General features: G+C 42.6%; 4 protein-coding genes across 4 annotated transcripts; 2 read left to right on the top strand and 2 right to left on the bottom strand.

Moving 5' to 3' along the window:
• The first annotated feature begins 989 nt into the window (after positions 1-989).
• On the top strand, positions 990-2819 carry LOC119209403 (mitochondrial ubiquitin ligase activator of nfkb 1-A). Its single transcript, XM_037458729.2, has 5 exons — positions 990-1095; positions 1226-1350; positions 1448-1535; positions 1629-1749; positions 1834-2819. Exons 2-5 carry the CDS (start codon positions 1234-1236, stop codon positions 2324-2326), a joined length of 819 nt encoding a protein of 272 aa, XP_037314626.2. The 5' UTR covers positions 990-1095; positions 1226-1233; the 3' UTR covers positions 2327-2819.
• eif2b5 (eukaryotic translation initiation factor 2B, subunit 5 epsilon) lies at positions 2814-8419 on the bottom strand. The gene is made up of 16 exons (XM_037458725.2): positions 8207-8419; positions 7891-8015; positions 7618-7803; positions 7334-7511; positions 7169-7249; positions 7008-7085; positions 6603-6915; positions 6353-6498; positions 5636-5780; positions 5434-5535; positions 5244-5345; positions 4422-4512; positions 4216-4339; positions 3998-4123; positions 3772-3882; positions 2814-3111 (listed from the first exon to the last, which is right to left on the bottom strand). Exons 1-16 carry the CDS (start codon positions 8405-8407, stop codon positions 3049-3051), a joined length of 2172 nt encoding a protein of 723 aa, XP_037314622.2. The 5' UTR covers positions 8408-8419; the 3' UTR covers positions 2814-3048.
• A 253-nt stretch (positions 8420-8672) lies between these two features.
• LOC119209796 (crystallin J1C-like) lies at positions 8673-13788 on the bottom strand. The gene is made up of 10 exons (XM_037459375.2): positions 13657-13788; positions 12333-12387; positions 10649-10825; positions 10431-10529; positions 10245-10337; positions 10003-10159; positions 9625-9740; positions 9347-9424; positions 9061-9200; positions 8673-8972 (listed from the first exon to the last, which is right to left on the bottom strand). The coding sequence occupies exons 2-10, from the start codon at positions 12385-12387 to the stop codon at positions 8874-8876; spliced, it is 1014 nt and encodes a 337-aa protein (XP_037315272.1). The 5' UTR covers positions 13657-13788; the 3' UTR covers positions 8673-8873.
• A 1315-nt stretch (positions 13789-15103) lies between these two features.
• LOC119209568 (E3 ubiquitin-protein ligase TRIM33-like) lies at positions 15104-17994 on the top strand. Its single transcript, XM_037458979.2, is given in 7 exon segments — positions 15104-15395; positions 15398-15917; positions 16007-16109; positions 16112-16135; positions 16239-16313; positions 16633-16785; positions 16930-17994. Coding segments are annotated over 7 exon segments (1404 nt in total). The 3' UTR covers positions 17167-17994.
• The last annotated feature ends 1255 nt before the right edge of the window (positions 17995-19249 follow it).

The raw sequence follows: 19249 nt of genomic DNA, 5'->3' as shown, positions 1-19249 counted from the left end.
CTTAAGGAAGTTGAGCAATATAAACACTATTGCATATGCATTAGGTCATCAAGTGCACTTCACTGTGAATTACCATTGACAGATTGACAAAATACAGACACTATTTTTATGAGTGGGTCAGGCCATATACTTTGGTGACATGCAATAAAAATCACTTTCCCTCCACGGGCTCCCATATGGGGTTGGTAAAAGATAAGATAATACTGCTGTATATGCACTGAGAATGATGCATAGTGAACATATGTTTGCGAAATGGTTGCAGTAGAGCCGAGGAGGCCAAAGAGTTTACAGCTCATAATTCTTCCAAAACAGTGTGGGAACACTGAAATATTAAGTCTGCTCCCTCTGGAAGCCGTGGCAGGTGAAAACCAGTCACATGGTTACTCTGTCACAACAATGCAAAGAGCCGGATCTTCTAGTGGTCTGCTTATACAGTACTTTAGGCCAGGGGTATTCAACTAAAACGTGAAGAGGTCGTGTTAGAGAAAAATTCTAGAAGCAAAGGCCCGGAAGATCATAGTAGCATGTGACTACTTAATGTGACTAATTAGTGTGATTAAATAGAGTAGAGGAGGGACTAACAAATCAAATTAATTCAGTACAATTTTAAAACTCTTGACAATATTTATTGTCATGTAACAAAGAACTAAACATGTATGTGTGACTGCAAATATAAATAATGTTCTCTCAATTAACAAAATTAAAGTAAAGTGAATTTTAAAATAATGATATACTATACAGTATTTTTATTAGGTAGAATTTAGAATTATAGTGTCAATGATTTTCAAAGGTTTTTGGTGAGCGTCGCAAATGTATAATACTAAAAACCCAAAGAAAAACATTTTTACCCACATTGTTAGCGCCAATAAATATTAAACTGGACATTTTCATTTTTAAAAGTGCAAGAACGTGATACGTGTTTCAAACATTAAAGTACACTGCCCCCTGGTGTTTGAAAGTCTAAAATGTCCTGCTTCTGAATGAATCATGACGTCACATGGGATAACCAGGAAATGAAACTAACCCAAGGCTTCGCTTTCTGTTAATGTGACCAAACTGCAGGTGGAGTAAAGTTTGTAGCTGCTAGAGTAAAAGGTGCGTTTTATTCCACGTATCTGTCCTCACACAACGTAGCTTCTACTTTGCTTATTACTGTTTGTAGCGTAGCTCACTGTGATTTGACTCACTCACTGTGTTGACTAACTGTTTATTCTTCCTGTTGCAGACAGAAACATGGCAGACCTTCCTATTAACCCACTGGTTTTGATTGGTGTCGGCTCCAGCTTTGCATTCTCTGGCCTTTTTTACCATTTATACCAAGAGAAGAAAAAAGAACTTCAGAAGCTGAAGGCAAGTGACTCTGCCTTAGTCGTGTTTAATAATTCTCACAGCTCTCTTCATGCAATGATTTGAAAACATAGTGTTTCTCTTTTTTGGGGCTTTTTAGGAAATACCAATTTTCCAACCAGATACACATCTGATCAAAGTGCTGAAAGCATCTCCCCACAAGCGACTTCAATATGTTGCAGTAGAAGGTACAGCCATGCCTATAATGAGTCTTTTAGGGAATGCAGTCTGAAAACAGGATCAGCCAGTTGTTTTACGGTTTCCTTCATATCTCTTCTGAGGTGTGGTGCAGGCAGATGGGGAGCCTCTGGCCAGCCAGTTTGTCCCCCGATGCTTTGGTGTCATTCAGAAGATAGTAGTGGAGGAGCACTGGAAATACTGGAACTCCCTCACCAAGACATGGTGATTTTAATCTGCAGCATAAAACCAACAGTGTGTCTTGGCCAGTCTACCAGCCCGTTAATAAGAGTCTGATTATCTTTTCAGGAAACCCCGGACAATGAACAGAAAAGAATCCAACAACTCCGTGCCTTTCAATCTGGTCAGCCCTGGCGCCTACATCACTGACGTGTATGTGAAGATTCAAAACCCACTGGAGGCCTCTGGGTGCCACCTTGACAGGGTTTATTACAAAGTAAGACGTGCTGAAGAGGACTGGGTGAACCTGATGTTGCAGGGCCTCAACGGGGAGAAACCAGTGGCGATGGAGGAGAGCGAGGAGCTGCTGCAGGTGGGGAGCACCATGACCGGTTTCGGGGAGGTGGTGCTGGAGGGGGGTCAGGTGTTGAGGCTGCAGGCCCCGCGGGACGGCCGCAAGTACATCCTGGTGCCCACCGACTACAGGAGCTTCATGGACAGGCACGAGAGATCAGCCAACATGTGGAAGACGCTGACCGCTGTGACCGGCCTTACGGGGGCTTCTCTTCTGGCCAAAGTGATTTATGGCCTTGTAGGGAATCAGGACGACAGATCAAAGTAGGCTTCTAGGTGTAGATGTTGCAGGTTTAACAGCTTTAATTGCTGTGTGACGGCTTTTTGGGTGTCCCAATACTGCCTATGGTTATGTCTTTTAAGGTCATAATTATAGGATGATTTGTCAAATATTGGACAGAACAGAACCCAAGATTCCTTATGAACGTTATTTTAAGTGTTCTGGTTTTACTTAAGTACTACTGTACCGAATACTACTAGTTATGATCTTATTGAAGCTCTCTTAACACCCAGATCCTAATGAATGTATGTGATAAAATGGTTCAGAGGACTACCTTTTGAAGGGAACATTTGTTTTCATGAAGTTGTATTTCTTTTATAATTAAAGGTGAAATCAGCAAGTTTTTAATCAATAATTTATTTTTACAATATTTTACTTTGATTTTAACTGAACTTGATAAATGTATCTATGGTTATTTAGTCGCCTGAGTTTCATGTCCAGATGTAGTTTTTGTTAAAATAAAACATTGTTAAATATTATATTACTTATAACATTGAGACGGTTTGTGTTGTTGACATCAGTCTCAGGGTCATCTTTATTTGCATATCGACCATCACAGTCGTTTACATGACGTGACACTGATGAAATGTCAGAGGGTCCTGGTGAATATCAGTGGCAGAAAGATGCTGCAGAGGGCAACAAGTGCCTCAATCTCTTCTTCCAAATGACAGTTTTCATGTTCCTCTCTGTCCTTTGTCAAGTGCTCCTCGTTATTCCCCTTCCTCCTCTGAAGACTCCTCGGCCTCCTCTAGCCACTGGATGAACTTCTGTAGCTGTAAGAGATAAAACGTGACGTGACAAATTATGCAACTCCATCATACATTGGGTTGTAATGGGATTTAGTTAAAGTAATATGATGGCGGCGACTGTATTTTGTCAAACAAACAGCAACATGCACTCGTAGACAGCTCGGGTGAGAGAACACCTCTTTGCAAACGAAGATTAGAGTTCAAACCAATGACTGTTAAACTCTTATTCCCTTTGGTATTTCAATATTTTAGAAAAAAAGTTAATCTGATCACCTAAAAAACATGCCCCATGTTTGTTGTAGCACCCATATGCACTTTCTATATAGTCAATCACAGTAGTAAGCAACAGCAGTGACTTCAATTTCTATTAGAACCGCTTCACTTTTCTAGTCATTACATTTTTGTGTAAATCCCTTTTAACTATTTCCTGGGTAAAAAGGTACTACAGTTGCCTTGACATAAGCAAAGCACTTTAATCAGTGCAATTTTAAGTAAGGATGAACACTCAAATGGTATTTAACAAACCCAAAGCTCTCCATACTCTCATATTTGACTTCTGTAATGCTGGCGCCAGCTGGAAACACACCGTCCGTCCAAATCGTCCAAACTTCAACCCTTGATCGTACGAGTGTGAATTAACGTCATGGAAAGTGTCCCATGTGACCCGGTTTCCCCTGTACCTACCCCCTGGTTCTTGCGGAGCTGCCTGCTCTTGTCGGTGGTGGCTCCCTGCGAGAACCAGCGCAGTATCGTCTCCTCCTCCAGGATCTCCAGCTGGTACATGTTCATCAGGACCTGGATGGGAGGGAGACAAAAAACAACACCAGGTAAGGTCCAGGCTCTTGTTCCCCAGGTTCACCATGTGGAAAAATCAGCAAACCACAGAATGGTAGCTGTGATTGTTCCCGACCTTGACCATAGCAGCCCAGTGACTCTCCTGCTCCAGGAAGTGTTCCTCAAAGGCAGACAGACAGTCTAGATGGTCCTGGGCTCTCTTCACATAGTTCTTAAACACCGGCGCCCACTTCTTCAATAACTGCGAGTTGAAAAAACGCATGAACTCAAGAGTGGCGGATCTTTACTGCCATCGTGTCGGCACTTGACACGCGAATGGAAGGTGTAGCTTACCGGTAGGAGCAGAGCCACATATTGCGAGGGGTTCAGCTGAGGGCCCTGCTGCTGGAAAGGGTACTCCAGCACCACTCTGGTTAAAATCTGCATCACCTCTTTAAGGGTGATGTTGTAGGCGTACCTGTAGAGAGAAGAGTGTGTCAAACTGGAAGGGCAAAAGCGGTTACCTTGAGCAATTGAACAGTGCGTAAACCTTTTCTTACTTGAGAGAGTTAATCTCAAGTACGAGATTGTCAAAGCTGATGTTTTCCTCCAAACCTCTCTGCAGAGTCCCAAGCACCTCCAGCTGGAAGACTACACATGGAAACACCAACGAGTTAGACGACTCAACCCGAGCACACAAGATGGACCCAGAAGACCTGACTCATTAAAAGAAAATACTTTATTATTGGGACCAATAGTAACCCTATTTTGCAGGTTATTTATACACATCACTTTTACTAGAAAGCTTCTTACAGATGCAGTGCACAGACTGTAGGTTAACATATCTCAGTGGTTTGCCCTAGAATTAGTACCAATTTCCATAGTTCAAAGATAGGAAATTACTTGCCTAATTTACCTCAAATATATGAGTTTAAGCTTTTGCTCTTAAGGTAACAAGATTTTTCTGCTTTTTTCAGGGACAAATTAATTAAAAATATATGGTTTTAAAGGCTACTGTTTAGCAACTATTTATAGAAATTGGCATGGGACACATGGCTAAGGAAATTTGTTGATGAGTCGATAACATTAAACATTTGAAAGACTTAGACTTTAGTTCAAAGTAAAAAGGTTCATTTCAATGTGATGCAAATTAGTTAGTTGCACCTCTCAAGTGACTAACACATCTCATTCGGTTCAGTTAATGTTGTTTTCATGCGACTTTCTGTCTGAAATGGTTCATTTCTCACAATACGTTTTCAGTGAATGAGTAATCCCATCAATCAACGCCTGAAAATGAATTGCAGGCTCAGTTGTTATTTTGTCTTTTGGGCCAGTATGGGTCCAACATATGGTTTCAGGCTGTAGAAACAAGCAACTCTCACCTTTGACATCATCCATCTCTGGGGAGGGGATCACTGGCTCATCAGGGTCCTCAGGCTCACTGTCCTCACTTTCACTCTCAGGATCTGGATTCAACACCAAACCTGTTGCACAGGAAACAAGCCAGGTTGCTGTGACACGGACCATAGCAACATGGGAAATGGATTTTTTATTGCTATCATGCCACTTAACCCCAGAGACACTGTGAGATCTCTTCGTCCTCTGTGTCATCCAGACTGCTGGCCTTCCAGATGTAGCCTTTTCCCCCGGCTCCAACCTCTGCCGGGTTAAACACTGGAGCACAGGAGGACATGAGGACATGAGGACATGAACACAAACACGTAAGCATTTGTTTATTCACATACATGTCGGCACACAGACACTCATCACACACCTTTAAGTTTGGTTTTGTCTTTGCTGTGACCGACAGCGGCATCATCACTCAGGAATTCATCATCATCCTCCTCTTCCTCCTCGTCTGGATGGTGCATAGACACCACAGTGCCCTCAGGTAGAGAGATGTTTGGTCCAATCACCACCTTGATAGAGATAGTCATGGATTTAATGAAAGTGGTATATATATATATGTTTGAAAACAACTAATATGGAGCTCACTTCTGTAGAGGAGAGCACATGACGTCATTTAAATGAACTGTAGGACTTAGCGGCAACTTTCAAATCTGCAACCAAAACCTACTTCACGGTCGGTGTATCTCATTGTATCTATTTGCTCACATGCAGCATTACCATTGAAAGAAGTTCTACAAACGCAAACATTTGATTTAAAAAAAAAGATGACCATTTTTTAAGTTACGGTTTTCAAATATTATTTTTTTGCGTGTACAATGTACAGTTGAAGTATCAGCTGCAGCAATCGAAGCAGTTACATGGATCTAAACTTTCCGCATTTCAGTTGCGATGAATATGCTGAACAGTTAAAGTGAGGCCAGTCTCTGAAAGTCGTTGAAGTTTCATCTAAATGCCCAGGATGAAAGACGTTGAAATGTCCGTCGGAAAGCAAGAGATTAAAGCAGCAGGAGTTATTCGATGCATCAGTTTTTAGCTAATTAAAATGAAGGATAAAAAAATGGACAAAACATGCATTGCTTACATTATACGCCAGGACACACTGTCTATTCAGCTTCACCCGTTCTTTGATCTCTGCCTTGTCGCAGACCAAAGACTGGCTGATCGTCACATTGCTGGCAATGTGAACATTATTCCAGATGTAGGCATGGTCGAGGGTTACATTGTCACCTGTTGTGTTGAAAAAGGGGACCTTTAACACCACTTTTAGTACAAGTACTTGCATATGATCTTGAGCCCTATTAGTCTCGGTTGCTGCCGGTCAAGGAGCTCACCTATGGTGCAATTGTTGCCGATGACGCTGTTACAAATGTAACAGTTAGCGCCGATGTTAGTGTCGGAGCCGATGAGGACGTTCTCCTCCATCTGGCTGCCGTGGCCCAGGCTGACTCCGGACCCTCGGTAAACGTTGTGGCGAGAATACGTGCAACTTAGCCCCTTCTGGTCAATGAAGTTGGCCTCGGGGGTGAGCGGGTAGACCCACCGCCGCACGAGGTCCGACGACACAGAGTCATACATGAGGAGGTTGGATACTCGGACACCGTAACCGTCCTTGGTGACATGCATGTGTATCTGGTTGCCAAGAATCTAAACAGAAATAGAAGAAATTACTAATTTAATGATATTTGAAAAATAACAATTTCCTAATTAAAAGAAAATCAACTGTGCTTGTGCCGGACCTCCTCATTGACCAACATCCCTCTGACAAAGTCATTCCTGGACTGGTAGTCAAAATTGTCGGTGAAGAGCTCAGCAACCTGAAAAATGAGAGGAAAAGAAACACTTGTTACCTGAAAAACTAACTGTCGGTTCAACAGGCTCCATCTGTTTGTAAACTAACCTGTGGGGAGCAGATGCTGATGTGACAGTCCAGGAGATCGTGTCTGATTTCGAACTCGTCACTTCCATTGTGGAAAATGTTCTGCGAAAACAAACGGGGAGTGAAAGTCAATTGCCATCAAAAGCCCAAGAAAGTTAAAGATGTGACGAGATGTGGGACTCCTACCATGGGGAACTGGAGCCTTTTCAGCCCCTGGGTCTTCTGGTAGTGTAAAATCCGCTGGCTCTTACTGTCCATTGCAACAATGACATCATCTTCCTCGCAGCGGGACTTGTGACCTGGCGATGATTCCTTGAAGATCATAGTCATCACCGAGATGTTCTTCTCCATTTTTCGACGATGCCTATGTGTAAGCAATGACACACAGTATTAAAGCAGCAAAGAGGGATTCTATTTATTGGAAACAATGTAATTTCTCCAGACTACATTAAAAAAAAACTACCTCTTACCTGTGCTCATGCAGTGCCGGACTGATGTCAATATTAGATACCACATCTCCGTAGATCAATACAAAATCAGACCGCAAAAGGGACTTGGCATCAACATCTCTGAGAACATCCCCGAGGGAGCGGTACTGCTCAGAGGTGATGATGTGGACCGTGTTTGGAGAGCTCGGTCTGCACCACTTCGAGCGCCTGTCAAACGCGGGGACAAATAAATGTGCCATCGAGGCTAATCGAGGCGCCGGTGATGGTAATCACACAACGTCAGTGAGAACTTACAGCAAATGCTCCTTGATTTCACTGGCCATCCAGCAGCAGAAGACGAACGTCTCCTGCACCCCGGTGGACGTGAGGAACTCCAAGGTGTAGTCGATCATGGCGACGTTACCCAGCGGCAGCAGAGCCTGTCATCACACAATGCGACAGGTGTCATAAGTGGGACTGCGAGCAACTGGTATCAACACCAACCAGACTGCACAAGTTAAGGCGAGTAGTGACGTGTTTATGTCTGTTGTAACGGTCTCTTCATCGTTCACACAGCATGGACCTTAGTTAGCAACCGTTAGCGCTCCCGTTAGCTCGGTTCGATGCCTACCCTCGGCTGGTCTTTGGTTACCGGGAAAAACCTCCGGTTGAAGCTGTCAGCGACTAAAACAGCCTGCAGCGGCTGCTCCTCTTCCTCCTGTTCGTCCGCACCTTTCCTACCTGAAAGGCCGGCGCCCGAACGGCTCTGTTTTCCTCCTCTGGCGGCCATGTTCGACTCGCAGGTGCTAACAGAAACAGACTGTGTCGTCATACGCGGCTACGGCGGCTGCGCGGGGACAATCCTTCTCCGTGGTTGCAGTGAAATTGGTGTTCGCACGTTGCAAGATCTATTGTGACTTTGATTACATTGTTTGGATTCCAACTATTTAGTTTACATGGGTATTACACCACAAATCATACTTTAAACTTAAAAAGGAATACTTTGTATTAACAATAGAACAAAATACATTTATTTTTCATAACTGTGGCCGTCGCCATAGCTGGGTGAAAACACTTTGCACAAAAGATTCTCTATAACATGATTTTTTTAAGGATGACTTTATTGCAAAAGAACTCTGAAACAACATGTAAAACTTCATCAGAGACAACAACATCTGGCTCCTGCCGTCATGTAGTTTAGACAAGAACCTTCATACAATGTTCCCCGATAGCTCGACAGTGTTTCATTTTGTCCTCAGCCTCCTTAAGCACATTACGCTACCAGAAAAAGGCCACAACTATTGGTGTTGCTGGGTTATCTTCTTGGCATGCTCCAACACTGAGCCATAGAGCAGAGTTTTGGATGTCCATGCAGCTGGAATTCCTTCAAATCCAATCTGTTGACATTTCAAAAACACGCTTTAGAATCATCAAACCTACAATGCTGGTATAATATTAAATATAACAAAAGATTAGCAGTAATACCTGAGCCCCGAGGCAGGCTCCAATAAAGGACCCTCTGCTACAGGTACATCCCCCACAGCTCATGGTGTCTCGGACAGCCTGCTCAAAGTTCTTGGCTGTCAGGACTCCGTGTAGCGCTGCTTGGAACGCACCAGGCAAACCTGAAAGAACGTCAACTACAGATGTGAATCAAGTGATGGCAGTGTAACTAGTTACCCCAGTACTGCACAGTGTATGACAGATGCCGAAGTTATGCTAAGTACTCCGATTCTGATGAAAGAGGTCCAAATGAGCTTTGTGAGTGTACCTCATGTGTTCGGAAACACAGCGGGGATCAGCTCCTGAGGAGTCTTTGACAGATTCTTCTTCACCTCATGAATGTGCCCTGGAATCAAATTAAATACAACAACCCATAATTGAAAAATGGAAATATACATAAAACATACATTGTTGCATAAGTAAGTCAGTAAAAAAGTAAGTAACTATTTAGTCTTTTTAACTCGCACGTGATGAGGTCGGGTAATCACATCACTCTGTCCCATGACTTTGCCGTAGTGAAGCAACAAAAAGGCAGGCCTCGCATACCGATGATGGCTTTGTCCAGATCCTGGGGCTGCTTTCTGTTCGGGTCACTGAGCTGGTTGAGCACCGAGTCCACAGCTTTGGGATCAGGACCATTCAGGATAAAATGTTCCAGCAACCTGGGGAAATGAGTCCAAACCATCTAATTTATACATACAAATATATTACAATTAGGAATATTTGTTGACAGTTCTTGTCAACTATTCCCTCTCAGTACTGATAACCTGGTAAAGTTCTTTGCACCTATTGTGGCATGCGATAATATATATATATATATATATATATATGTATATTTTTATTTGTCTCAGAACCCAGATTAAAAAAAGAACAAGATTGTTGCCATTTTGAGCAAACTGATGTATAAATGGAAACCATACGGACCTTGCAGCTGCTAGAGTCTCTGCCACACATGCATCATTGTTCTGGGTGACACGGACTGCCTGCTCAACTTTGTCCAGCATGTCGGGCTTCCCTGCATAAAAAGCAACTATAGGAGCCAGTTTGGTTATCCCATCAATCTGACAGTCGTTCTCACAGCCTGCGGACAACACAACACATCAGTTAAAGCCGTTTCCCTTAGTTATGTCATGTTAGTTAATGTTATAAAATGACTACAGATCTACCGGTCTCCTCTTTGCCTGAATCCACATTCCTCAGGAAACTCTTCAAACTAGCATGTCTCCATGGTCCCTCGATGGGCAGCTGAGGTGTCGGCCCTGTTGTAAACAAGGACAAACACATAATCCGTGGAAGGAACTATTCTGTAACAACTTAATAAACTCCTCCTCTTCTGCTGAATAGTGTCTTACCACCCTTCTCTCTGTAAGGATTGTTGAGAGGCGTGTCATAGTCGGATCCAGGGCCAAAGAATTTCAGTGTGCGCTGCGTCAAGTCGTCAACATTTAGACCTAGCCAAAGAGGTTATGGGTGCAGTTTGAGTTGAATTGACAGTAAATATTAACTTGATAGCAAAACCTATTTTTAGAGAATTTATTGTTGGGCGGATAAGATGAAGAAGCAAGCCTACCGCCACATTCAGACAGGGACTCCAGCAGAACAAAGGCCTGGTCACCGTAGCAGCTCTGCTGACCCGTCTGCCTCCTGTAGAAAGGGTTGGCCGACTCAGAGATGAATTCAGGGCTCGGGTGCTGAGCCAAAATCCCCTGCAGCTTCTGGAGGTCATACACCCAGTGGAGAGGCTGCGCTGTAGGAGACCAGTCATTAGACTTTAGTTAAAAAAGGACTTGAAGATGTGTAATCACTGATTTTGGTAAACCACACGGCTGGGTGCAAGAGAAGATCCTGTTCCTTGCTGCCATTGTCACAGATATTACAGGTCTTTTGTCTCTTTGGGTGAGGCCTGTTTATTATAGTTCACAAAATGTGGCTTTTTTAGCTTCCAGGGGGGGGCATTGCACGAAAACCCGGATAAGGGATTAAGGTGGGATATTTAGGTTATCCTGGAGGAATTTAGGTTGAGCTTGGTTGCACAAAAGCAGGTTGAATTAAACCCGGCCAAGTAACCATGGCGATGTATTAATTGAAGCTAGCCTGCTCCAGACCAGGCCAACAGCCAGGCTAAGATTAATCCTGCAGTCTCATGTGTTAAATCAGCTATTCCGTTGTTTTCTGAATGTGTTCTGAGTAGTAGTTGTAGTTGTTGCGGGCGGACCGACCAACAGGGCGGGGTTAGAGGGGGTGTCCGCTGGTGGGCAGTGATATATGATGAGGGCGATATATAAAATGCCACTCACCGGTATTCCTTCCTGCACCATGATGCCCATTTCTGAACCACGTGTTGGATGAAGAAGCACTGATATTGAGACGTGCTTTCAGACGTGAGAGGCTGAGCACGAAGCTCACACCATCCAACAGATGCTCTGTATATGGCACTGCACTTTTTATATGCCAAAACTGTAAATAAAGGCATTATTTGCCGTACTATTAGAAGTGTGTGTGTGTTTCGCTCTAAAGTCCTTGGCACACATCTTTATTACCTTCCCTGGCCACAGAAGAATGGGTTACCTCAACGAGGATTTCTACAAGACAGTTCATATATGCATATAAATGGGTGATTGGGTTTGATGTGCAGTACTCGAAGATGAAGAGTTTATGCAGGTGGAACAGTCAGTAGCTGTCCCACCCTGAATCCCTTCCATCGCAGGCCTTCCTTGGTTTAAAACAAAGGCCATTCATTCATTTAGAAATATTTTTAGAATTAGACACACCTTATAGAGATTTCTGCATATTTTAATTATTGCATTGTTTATAAAGGTTTGAAATGAGGCCTAGTGTTTCCAGAGGAATATGAATTCTCTGGTCACTTTTAAAGCAAAGTATAGTCTAAATAATAATACTAACAATTTTATTCATATAGTGCTTTACATGGTAGGCTACTCAGACACTTTACAGTAAAATAAGCACATTTAGCACAACAGATACCAACACATAAAACAATTATATTAAAAGCAAACAGTGTACATCTTTCCTAGTAAGTATATACTGTATTTTGAAATCCCTTCCACATTCAGTCAATCCGCGATTGTCTGCCAGGCTTTTTCTCTCTGTCTGAGATTGGCTCCCAAAAACAGACATATTGTAATGTCTATGATCATAACATGGGCTGGGAGAAGGACCCCTTTCTTTTTACATTAACACATTGAACCAACTACATCAGACCCAATACAACACTACACTTTGACAAACGATACCTGCTGCATCTGCAACTGCTGATCCTACAATGGCACCTATCGCTCTGTTGGCCATCTGTAGAATGATGCAAAATAATGCAGTGATTTAGTAGAATTGTTATTTTTTTATTTAACAAATAAATATATACATATATATAGGTGGAAATACTCCCTGATGGGATGTCCTTCAGATTATCACTGAACTTGTACACTGAATGTACAAGTATGCAGTGATATTGAAAAATGGTTAAAGCATGATACTAGGGCTACACCGGTTCAATCGGTATACAGGTATAAGATATCCCTACGATAAGAATTTCGCACGTACTGTGAAGTCAAACAAGGTTTTTTATTTGACTATGTATAGAGAGCAACAGTAGGTAAGTTGATGGGAGGGAACCCAGGTAGAAGGTGGATACAGTGTTGTATTTTTCAATGTTCAACAACAAAACTTTCAGGTTCACTTTTTTTTCTCGAATGAACTAAACTTTTGACCTGGATTTGGCTCCATAAAGGCCTAGTTTATGCTTCTGCGTTGTCAGAGAAACGCAAGGACACGCAGACGCAAGAGCTCCGTGCGCGCCCCTTGCGTGACTAAACTCGCGTCAAAAGCTACGCGAGCACACGCAGCCCGCGAGCCTGATGATTGGTCTAACTGCACCCTTTCAGGAGTCTCACATTTCTGGTTTCATAACCTAATTCCGCCATTATTAAAACGAATATTTTTTACGAGAGAATAAGTCAGTTTGAAGAGTTTTTGTCGGAAAAAACGTAAATATGACCACTGATACAACCCGTCATTGGCGGGACTATAACGATGCGCGGATGGCGTCATCATAGTGGACGTAGATCTCTGCCTACTGGTTTTTTAACCTACTGGTTTGTCTACGCGTGCGTGTTTGTTTGTTTGTTTCTTTTCCCCCGACAGCGGCAGATGTTGTCTGCCTCGATCACATGATTTGTCACACAAACCTATTGCTGAAAATGTTGAAAATGCATCACATACCCATTGCAGTGATTACGATTGTTTAAGTGAGCACTACACGATTGCCACGAACGTAAATACATAAAATAACATACATTTATTAAAAGATTGCCATAATCTGGATTCAAACCGTGTCGAGCAAAACAACAACACATTGGAGGCGCTACGCCGTCGGCGATCTCTCAAGTTCCCATGACATTGTACATCGTCATTGGCAAGAAAATATTTTGGTTTCCAAACACCACACAAACATGTGTATCGATACTTTTTGCATGAATGCATAAACAAAGTTAAGACTCGACTGTTACTCAACTCCGATTGGGGACGGAGGAAGAATTCGCTTGAATAAAAGACTAATACCTTATTCGGACGAGCGAACGGGTCTGTAGTCAAACGCAGCGTCTGCTCCACGCTGTTATGTCAATGACTTGTGACGCGAGCGGAAGATGTGAGCGGTGTTATTTACAAGGAATTGCTTTTTCTGGTCGTGATATCGCGAGAAGACGCGGGACGACGCACGAGAAGAGATTACGAGTTTTGTAAGCTATCGTTCACGTTTTGGTACCAACCTTGCGTTGAATGAGTGAAAGGCAATTGTGTGCGTCGTGTTGGACCCACATGCTTATTGTCTAGCTATTTGTTGTGTCCACATTTTACCCAGTTATTTTCTTTACAAGTTTTCCTTTATGCAAATGTTCCGTTATGCCTAGAAAACACCACACGATGGCGCTACAGTCTAAAAGGGCTAAAAATACACAATGAATATGCGCAATAAGAGTCGGTTTTTAAGAGGAAAGTGGTCAGAATTATGCAATAAGTTGTATGAGGGTAGTTACACAAGTCTTATTTTTTTAGTTAGATTGTGCTGCAATATGTTGAAAATCAATCAAATGAAATTATCAATATAGTTGGGATGACCATAATGCACCATTTCTGTTGAAGAAAGTGTCGATATGGCAAATAAAATGATATAACATGGTGAAATATATTTTTCAAAATATGCCCATGGAAATTACATAAAGCCACATGAAGCTTAAATGCAGAGAGTACATTTCATATATGTACCCGTGTATATATAATAATCAGAATAAAGTTTAAAGTCAAGATGTTGTGATGTGTTTTAATCTGGCATGAATTTGGTGGGTCTGGCAGTCTGCTACGTACAGTCCTGGGTCTAGATCTCCCATTCCTCCCTTTCCTACAATGCCCTTGGCAACACAGCCAAATAGTATTAAACTTAGACTGTTAGTTAGACAGTAAGACTTAGACATCCCTGGGTGCGGGATGGTTTTTCTTTTGTTTTCAGGCTTGCCTCTGGAGTAACAGAGATGTTCACAAGGACTCAGACAGGCCGAGGGTTCCAGTGGTTTGCTTAGAGCGTCTCAAAATCCTCGTGTCGCAACTTCCCCCACATGGACGACGGCAGAGCGACCCTCTACCGGCCAGCGGGACGGAGAAGAGCCAAACCCTGCCTCCGCAGAGGGCCAGGCACGATGCAAGGCCTGAAGTACGTCACATTTCTTTGCATACCGTCGAGGAAAAGGTGATCCTTGAATGTCGAATGCCAATACTTCTCTTGTACCAACCAATTTGGAATAGAAAAAAAAAACATCAACTAAAGTGACTGTTTTCTTATTGAAAAGTCAAACAGGGTTTTGTTCAGGAAAACTTCTTGTATCACTGGTAATCACTGGAGATTCTACTCAACATAATGTTGAAATAACGTCTAATTCAGCTGGGTGCTGTAAACCAGCAACTATAAAGGAACCACATGAACATAACAACTTGTGTTCTCTTCTCTTCTCCCATGTGTTGCTCACTCACAGCTCAACCATGTGCACAGCGACAGAATCTTGATCCGGCTTCCACACCCTCGACCACCAGAGAGTTTGACATGCGAGACACAATCGGCTCCTGTAAAGCATCAGCGCCTGCGTCCGCTGACCCTACATACGTACCACACAGTTACACTGCACTGGAGCTGGACTCAGATTCTGATCCCGCATCAGTCTCAGAGGACGCAGGTGTTTCTCAGGCGGATCCAGATCTACACTCGGATGCATCTCCAGATTCCGACCGAAATGCAGAGTCTTCCTCTGACTGGCTCCAGCACAGATGCGGCTCCGCGGTGAACCTGATATCACGGGGGATTCAGAGCCAAGTCTTGAATATGAGGCGGACCCGGAATCAGATGCAGCAGAGGGATCGGAGGATGGTCAAGGGCTGGATGATTATTGTGTCAAGCCCGACAATGATCCCAGTTTTCCGGCAGAAGCCGACTCCGACGTTTTATCCGACCAGCCTCCAGACTCTCAGGGCGCTCTCGAGTCCGAGCTCGACCTGGAATCAGAACCTGAACTCCCCACCGACGACCCACAACCACTTCGCTCTGACTTGGAAGAGGAGTGCCACAGCGGTGCTGCTTGGGGGCCGCTTCTGCATTCAAACCCTGTCGCTCAAAGGGCCGCAGAGGAGGCCGAGGCCGACCAGGACTGTCCGGAGATGGAGAGTGAGGACTTCTGTGCCGTGTGTCTAATTGGAGGGGACCTGCTGTGCTGCGAACGCTGCCCAAAAGTTTTTCATTTGTCTTGCCACATCCCGTCCCTTCTAAGCTTCCCCTCGTAAGCTTCTTCTAGCCAAACATGAAATGCTTCCAGTGCATTTGATATTACTCGCAAACTTCCTTTCAAGCTGTTCATTTGTTTTTCAGAGGCGACTGGGTGTGCGGCCTGTGCAGGGATGCCATGCAGCCAGAGGTTGAGTATGACTGCGAGAATGAGAGAACATCTGGAGAACACACATCAGCGTATACTGTAGACTGTCTGCCTGTGACCAGAGAGTAAGCTGTTCAATCACCTGCATTCATAATAATGATGGCCAGTGGTTTTCTGCCACTTTCTTCCCTTGCTGCATTACATAACAATTTTCTTTCTTGTTTGTAGAAATGTGAGCGGCTGACTCTACTGATCCTAAGTAACGTCCTGAGTGCTCCCTTCCACGAGCCCGTCAGTCCACTTGTGAGTGATCACCTTTTTACTTTTATAGACCATTTACAGAAAAGGCCAACTTTTTCCATCATATTTTTCATTACAATTACAATTACAGGAACACTGTAGCAATTATTTTTCTTGGTTGTATCAACATACATAATATTGGTTGAAAAATCCCCTCCGTCTGCCTCTGATATAGATTTATAGGTTCAATCTATGAAACATGTATTTGATGCATTTTGAGTGCAGAAAGTGGTATGATGGTAATTGCATTTTAATGTTATAAGAAACTATAGTGTCTGGGTGGATTATATCCAGGGTGAAAGGTTTCTGTTTTTTCATGCAGGCTCGTCATTACTACCAGATCATTAAGAGGCCTATGGACCTGTCCGTGATCCGAGCCAAACTCAACAAGAGGAATACTCAACATTATATCTCGACAGAGGAGTTTGTTGCTGATGTCTATCTCATGTTTCGCAACTGTGCAAAGTTCAATTATGTAAGTAGAAAATGTACATCCTGTATGTTTGAACTCAATATACAGTAAGTCCAATCACAATGAATCCTGGTTTAAATAATGCGTATGAATCAATAGTGCTTCACCAGCACCGATCTTATTGGCTCTCTCCGTCTCTAAACGCAGCCTGACTCCGAGGTGGCTCAAGCGGGCCGCAATCTCGAGATGTTCTTCATCTCCAACCTGAAGGAGGTTTTCCCGGACAGAGTTTTTCTTGCAGCAGAGGCGGACTCTGACAGCGACGAGTACGATGAGGCCTACAGGGCCGCTGAGAGTGGTTTCCCCTGGCCAGAGAGGAGAGAGCTGTGCCACAGGAAGAGGAAGAGGAGACCCTCTCTCAAGTCAAGGAGACCGCTCTTCTAACCGCGGAGTGGGACAATGGACTAAAATGTTTTTTTGTGTGACTATGCTGTTTTTATTTAGCATCGTGTGGGCTTGTGACATTGTTTCCATTCTGTAATTTTTAGTGTGCATTTAGTGGTTCGCAACAATATCACAGCACTGCCATCCGATGGCAGCTGAACATACTGACACGTACTTCAGATATTTAAAGCACTAACGAATACTGGAGAAACAATCAGCAAACTTCAAGTGATAAAAGAAGTAGAAGTTCAAGATCAAACTATGTTTTGTTGCATATTATATTCTACACATTTGCAAACTCGCCTGATTGGAGAAAAACCACTCAAACAGAACTTGAGGGTGGCGTCTGCCTGCAAGGCTGTAATTTTTACTTTATAATTGTGCCACTGATGCACTGGAAATTACATTATTTACATTTAGACCTCCTCAAATCACATACCCAATGTTCTATGCTGTATTGTACAAAGTTTGTTCAAGAGAAAAAAATGTCTTAATGTTTTCCATTTAACATTTTCAATCATCACAAGTTTACAGGAAACCAATGGTCAACAAAACCTTATTCTCTGTCCGTGTCACATGTGTTGGAAATCAGTGCACATTTTACTATCATTAAGTGTTTATCTCACAGTCTTGATGATTGTGATAGAATTACAGTTTGCAGAGGGGTGTTGAATTTGAAACCTCTTTTCTTCTGCTCTAAATTAATTGGTTTGTTTTTTCCTTATGAGCAATCATGCACCACAGTGATTAAAGTAATCATTGTCCCGTAGTTTGATTAAACTGGCACCAGGCGTTGTTCATTGCTGCTCATTAGAAAGCTTTGTGCATCTGACTCCACCATGTTGATGCTCATTGGTTAATGCTTGATTAATAGCAAATCCTAGTTTCTATAGCAAACATATTTTTGCATGTTTCTTTGTGGATTGATATTATAAAGGATGTAGATTGATGTATATATTTTTAACAGATGTTTTACTAATTTAGATCATCCATTCTGGTTATTGTTTATCTTAGCAAATAGTTTACCATGTTTTTTCCACAGCTTCGTGCTGTAAGTATTTTATGTTGGACTGGATTCCAGAGGCCATACTGGGATGAGCAAATGTTTCCCTGTAGAAAAGATTCAAGCACACTAGGTTGAGGACATTTAGATTTTGGATTCATACAATTAGGGAAATTTCAGAGCTCCTTCACATGAATTAACTGAGTGAATACGGGGTAAATAGCTTACACAATGTATCAAAGCACACACTCAGTGCATACAGTAAATAGCAAGAGTTAATAATATTGAGTTTAAAATTAAAGGTTTTTGGGGGGGTTAATTTAAGAAAAATGCACATTAACAAACACTGCTGATATGAAATGTAGAAAATAGAAATGTAGAAATATTAATTATTAATGCAAATAGATATATTTGTAGATTACAAAAGCATCTTCATTTATTGATACCACTAAAATGTTCTACTACTACTAAAAAGCATTTCTACTTTTATGTTCTAAGACACACTACTGTTGTTTTGTTCAATTGATTCTTGGGCATAACCACTATAACAAATCTTATTCTATCTCAGGCCGCTTCACCACCTGGTTCACAAGTGGTATAATTCAGCTTTAATAGTTTATGTCAGACTGGTGACTTTTCAGGGGCCGATCTTTGGTTCAGGATGATTGATGCCGCTTCCAGACCTCGTTTGTAGAGGAGAGCTACTTTGAGATCAAGCTTCTTCACATAACTGATCTGTCATGTTATGGAGAACCTAGAGCACCCTGCAGACCGCAGACACAGTGGCTCCATGCCCATCGACAAACTCATCAATAAACCGGTAAAAGGGGGAAGTTGGGCTGATGCTGGAAATTAGCGGCCATAATATCTGTAATTAAACATTTTGTCTGGGTACTCCAGACATTTTCATAGCACAACAAACATATTATACATTTGCATATCAAAGGTTTTTTCTAATATTGATTGAAATCTCACATTTTTAAACCAATGACACACTTTAAACTGTGTCCCCTAAGGGCAATTGATTCTCAAGCAATGCATATTACAATACATAAAAAATAGACATACAGTAAAGTAAGG

This window comes from Pungitius pungitius, chromosome 15 (assembly GCF_949316345.1).
Source record: "Pungitius pungitius chromosome 15, fPunPun2.1, whole genome shotgun sequence".
NCBI lineage: Eukaryota > Metazoa > Chordata > Actinopteri > Perciformes > Gasterosteidae > Pungitius > Pungitius pungitius.
Note: the sequence above shows the minus strand (reverse complement) of the source record. Positions and strands in the feature narration are given on the sequence as shown.

Bases quoted from the DNA above. Each gene is read 5' to 3' on its own strand.
- eif2b5 (XM_037458725.2), bottom strand. From the start codon at position 8,407: ATGACGACACAGTCTGTTTCTGTTAGCACCTGCGAGTCGAACATGGCC. The intron at 5,346-5,433 runs GTTAAGTGGCAT...CCTGTGCAACAG, and splicing joins GATCTCACAGTGTCTCTGGG to GTTTGGTGTTGAATCCAGAT. The intron at 4,124-4,215 runs GTAAGCTACACC...TTCAACTCGCAG, and splicing joins ATGTGGCTCTGCTCCTACCG to TTATTGAAGAAGTGGGCGCC.
- LOC119209403 (XM_037458729.2), top strand. From the start codon at position 1,234: ATGGCAGACCTTCCTATTAACCCACTGGTTTTGATTGGTGTCGGCTCC. The intron at 1,351-1,447 runs GCAAGTGACTCT...GGGGCTTTTTAG, and splicing joins AAGAACTTCAGAAGCTGAAG to GAAATACCAATTTTCCAACC. The intron at 1,536-1,628 runs GTACAGCCATGC...ATCTCTTCTGAG, and splicing joins TCAATATGTTGCAGTAGAAG to GTGTGGTGCAGGCAGATGGG.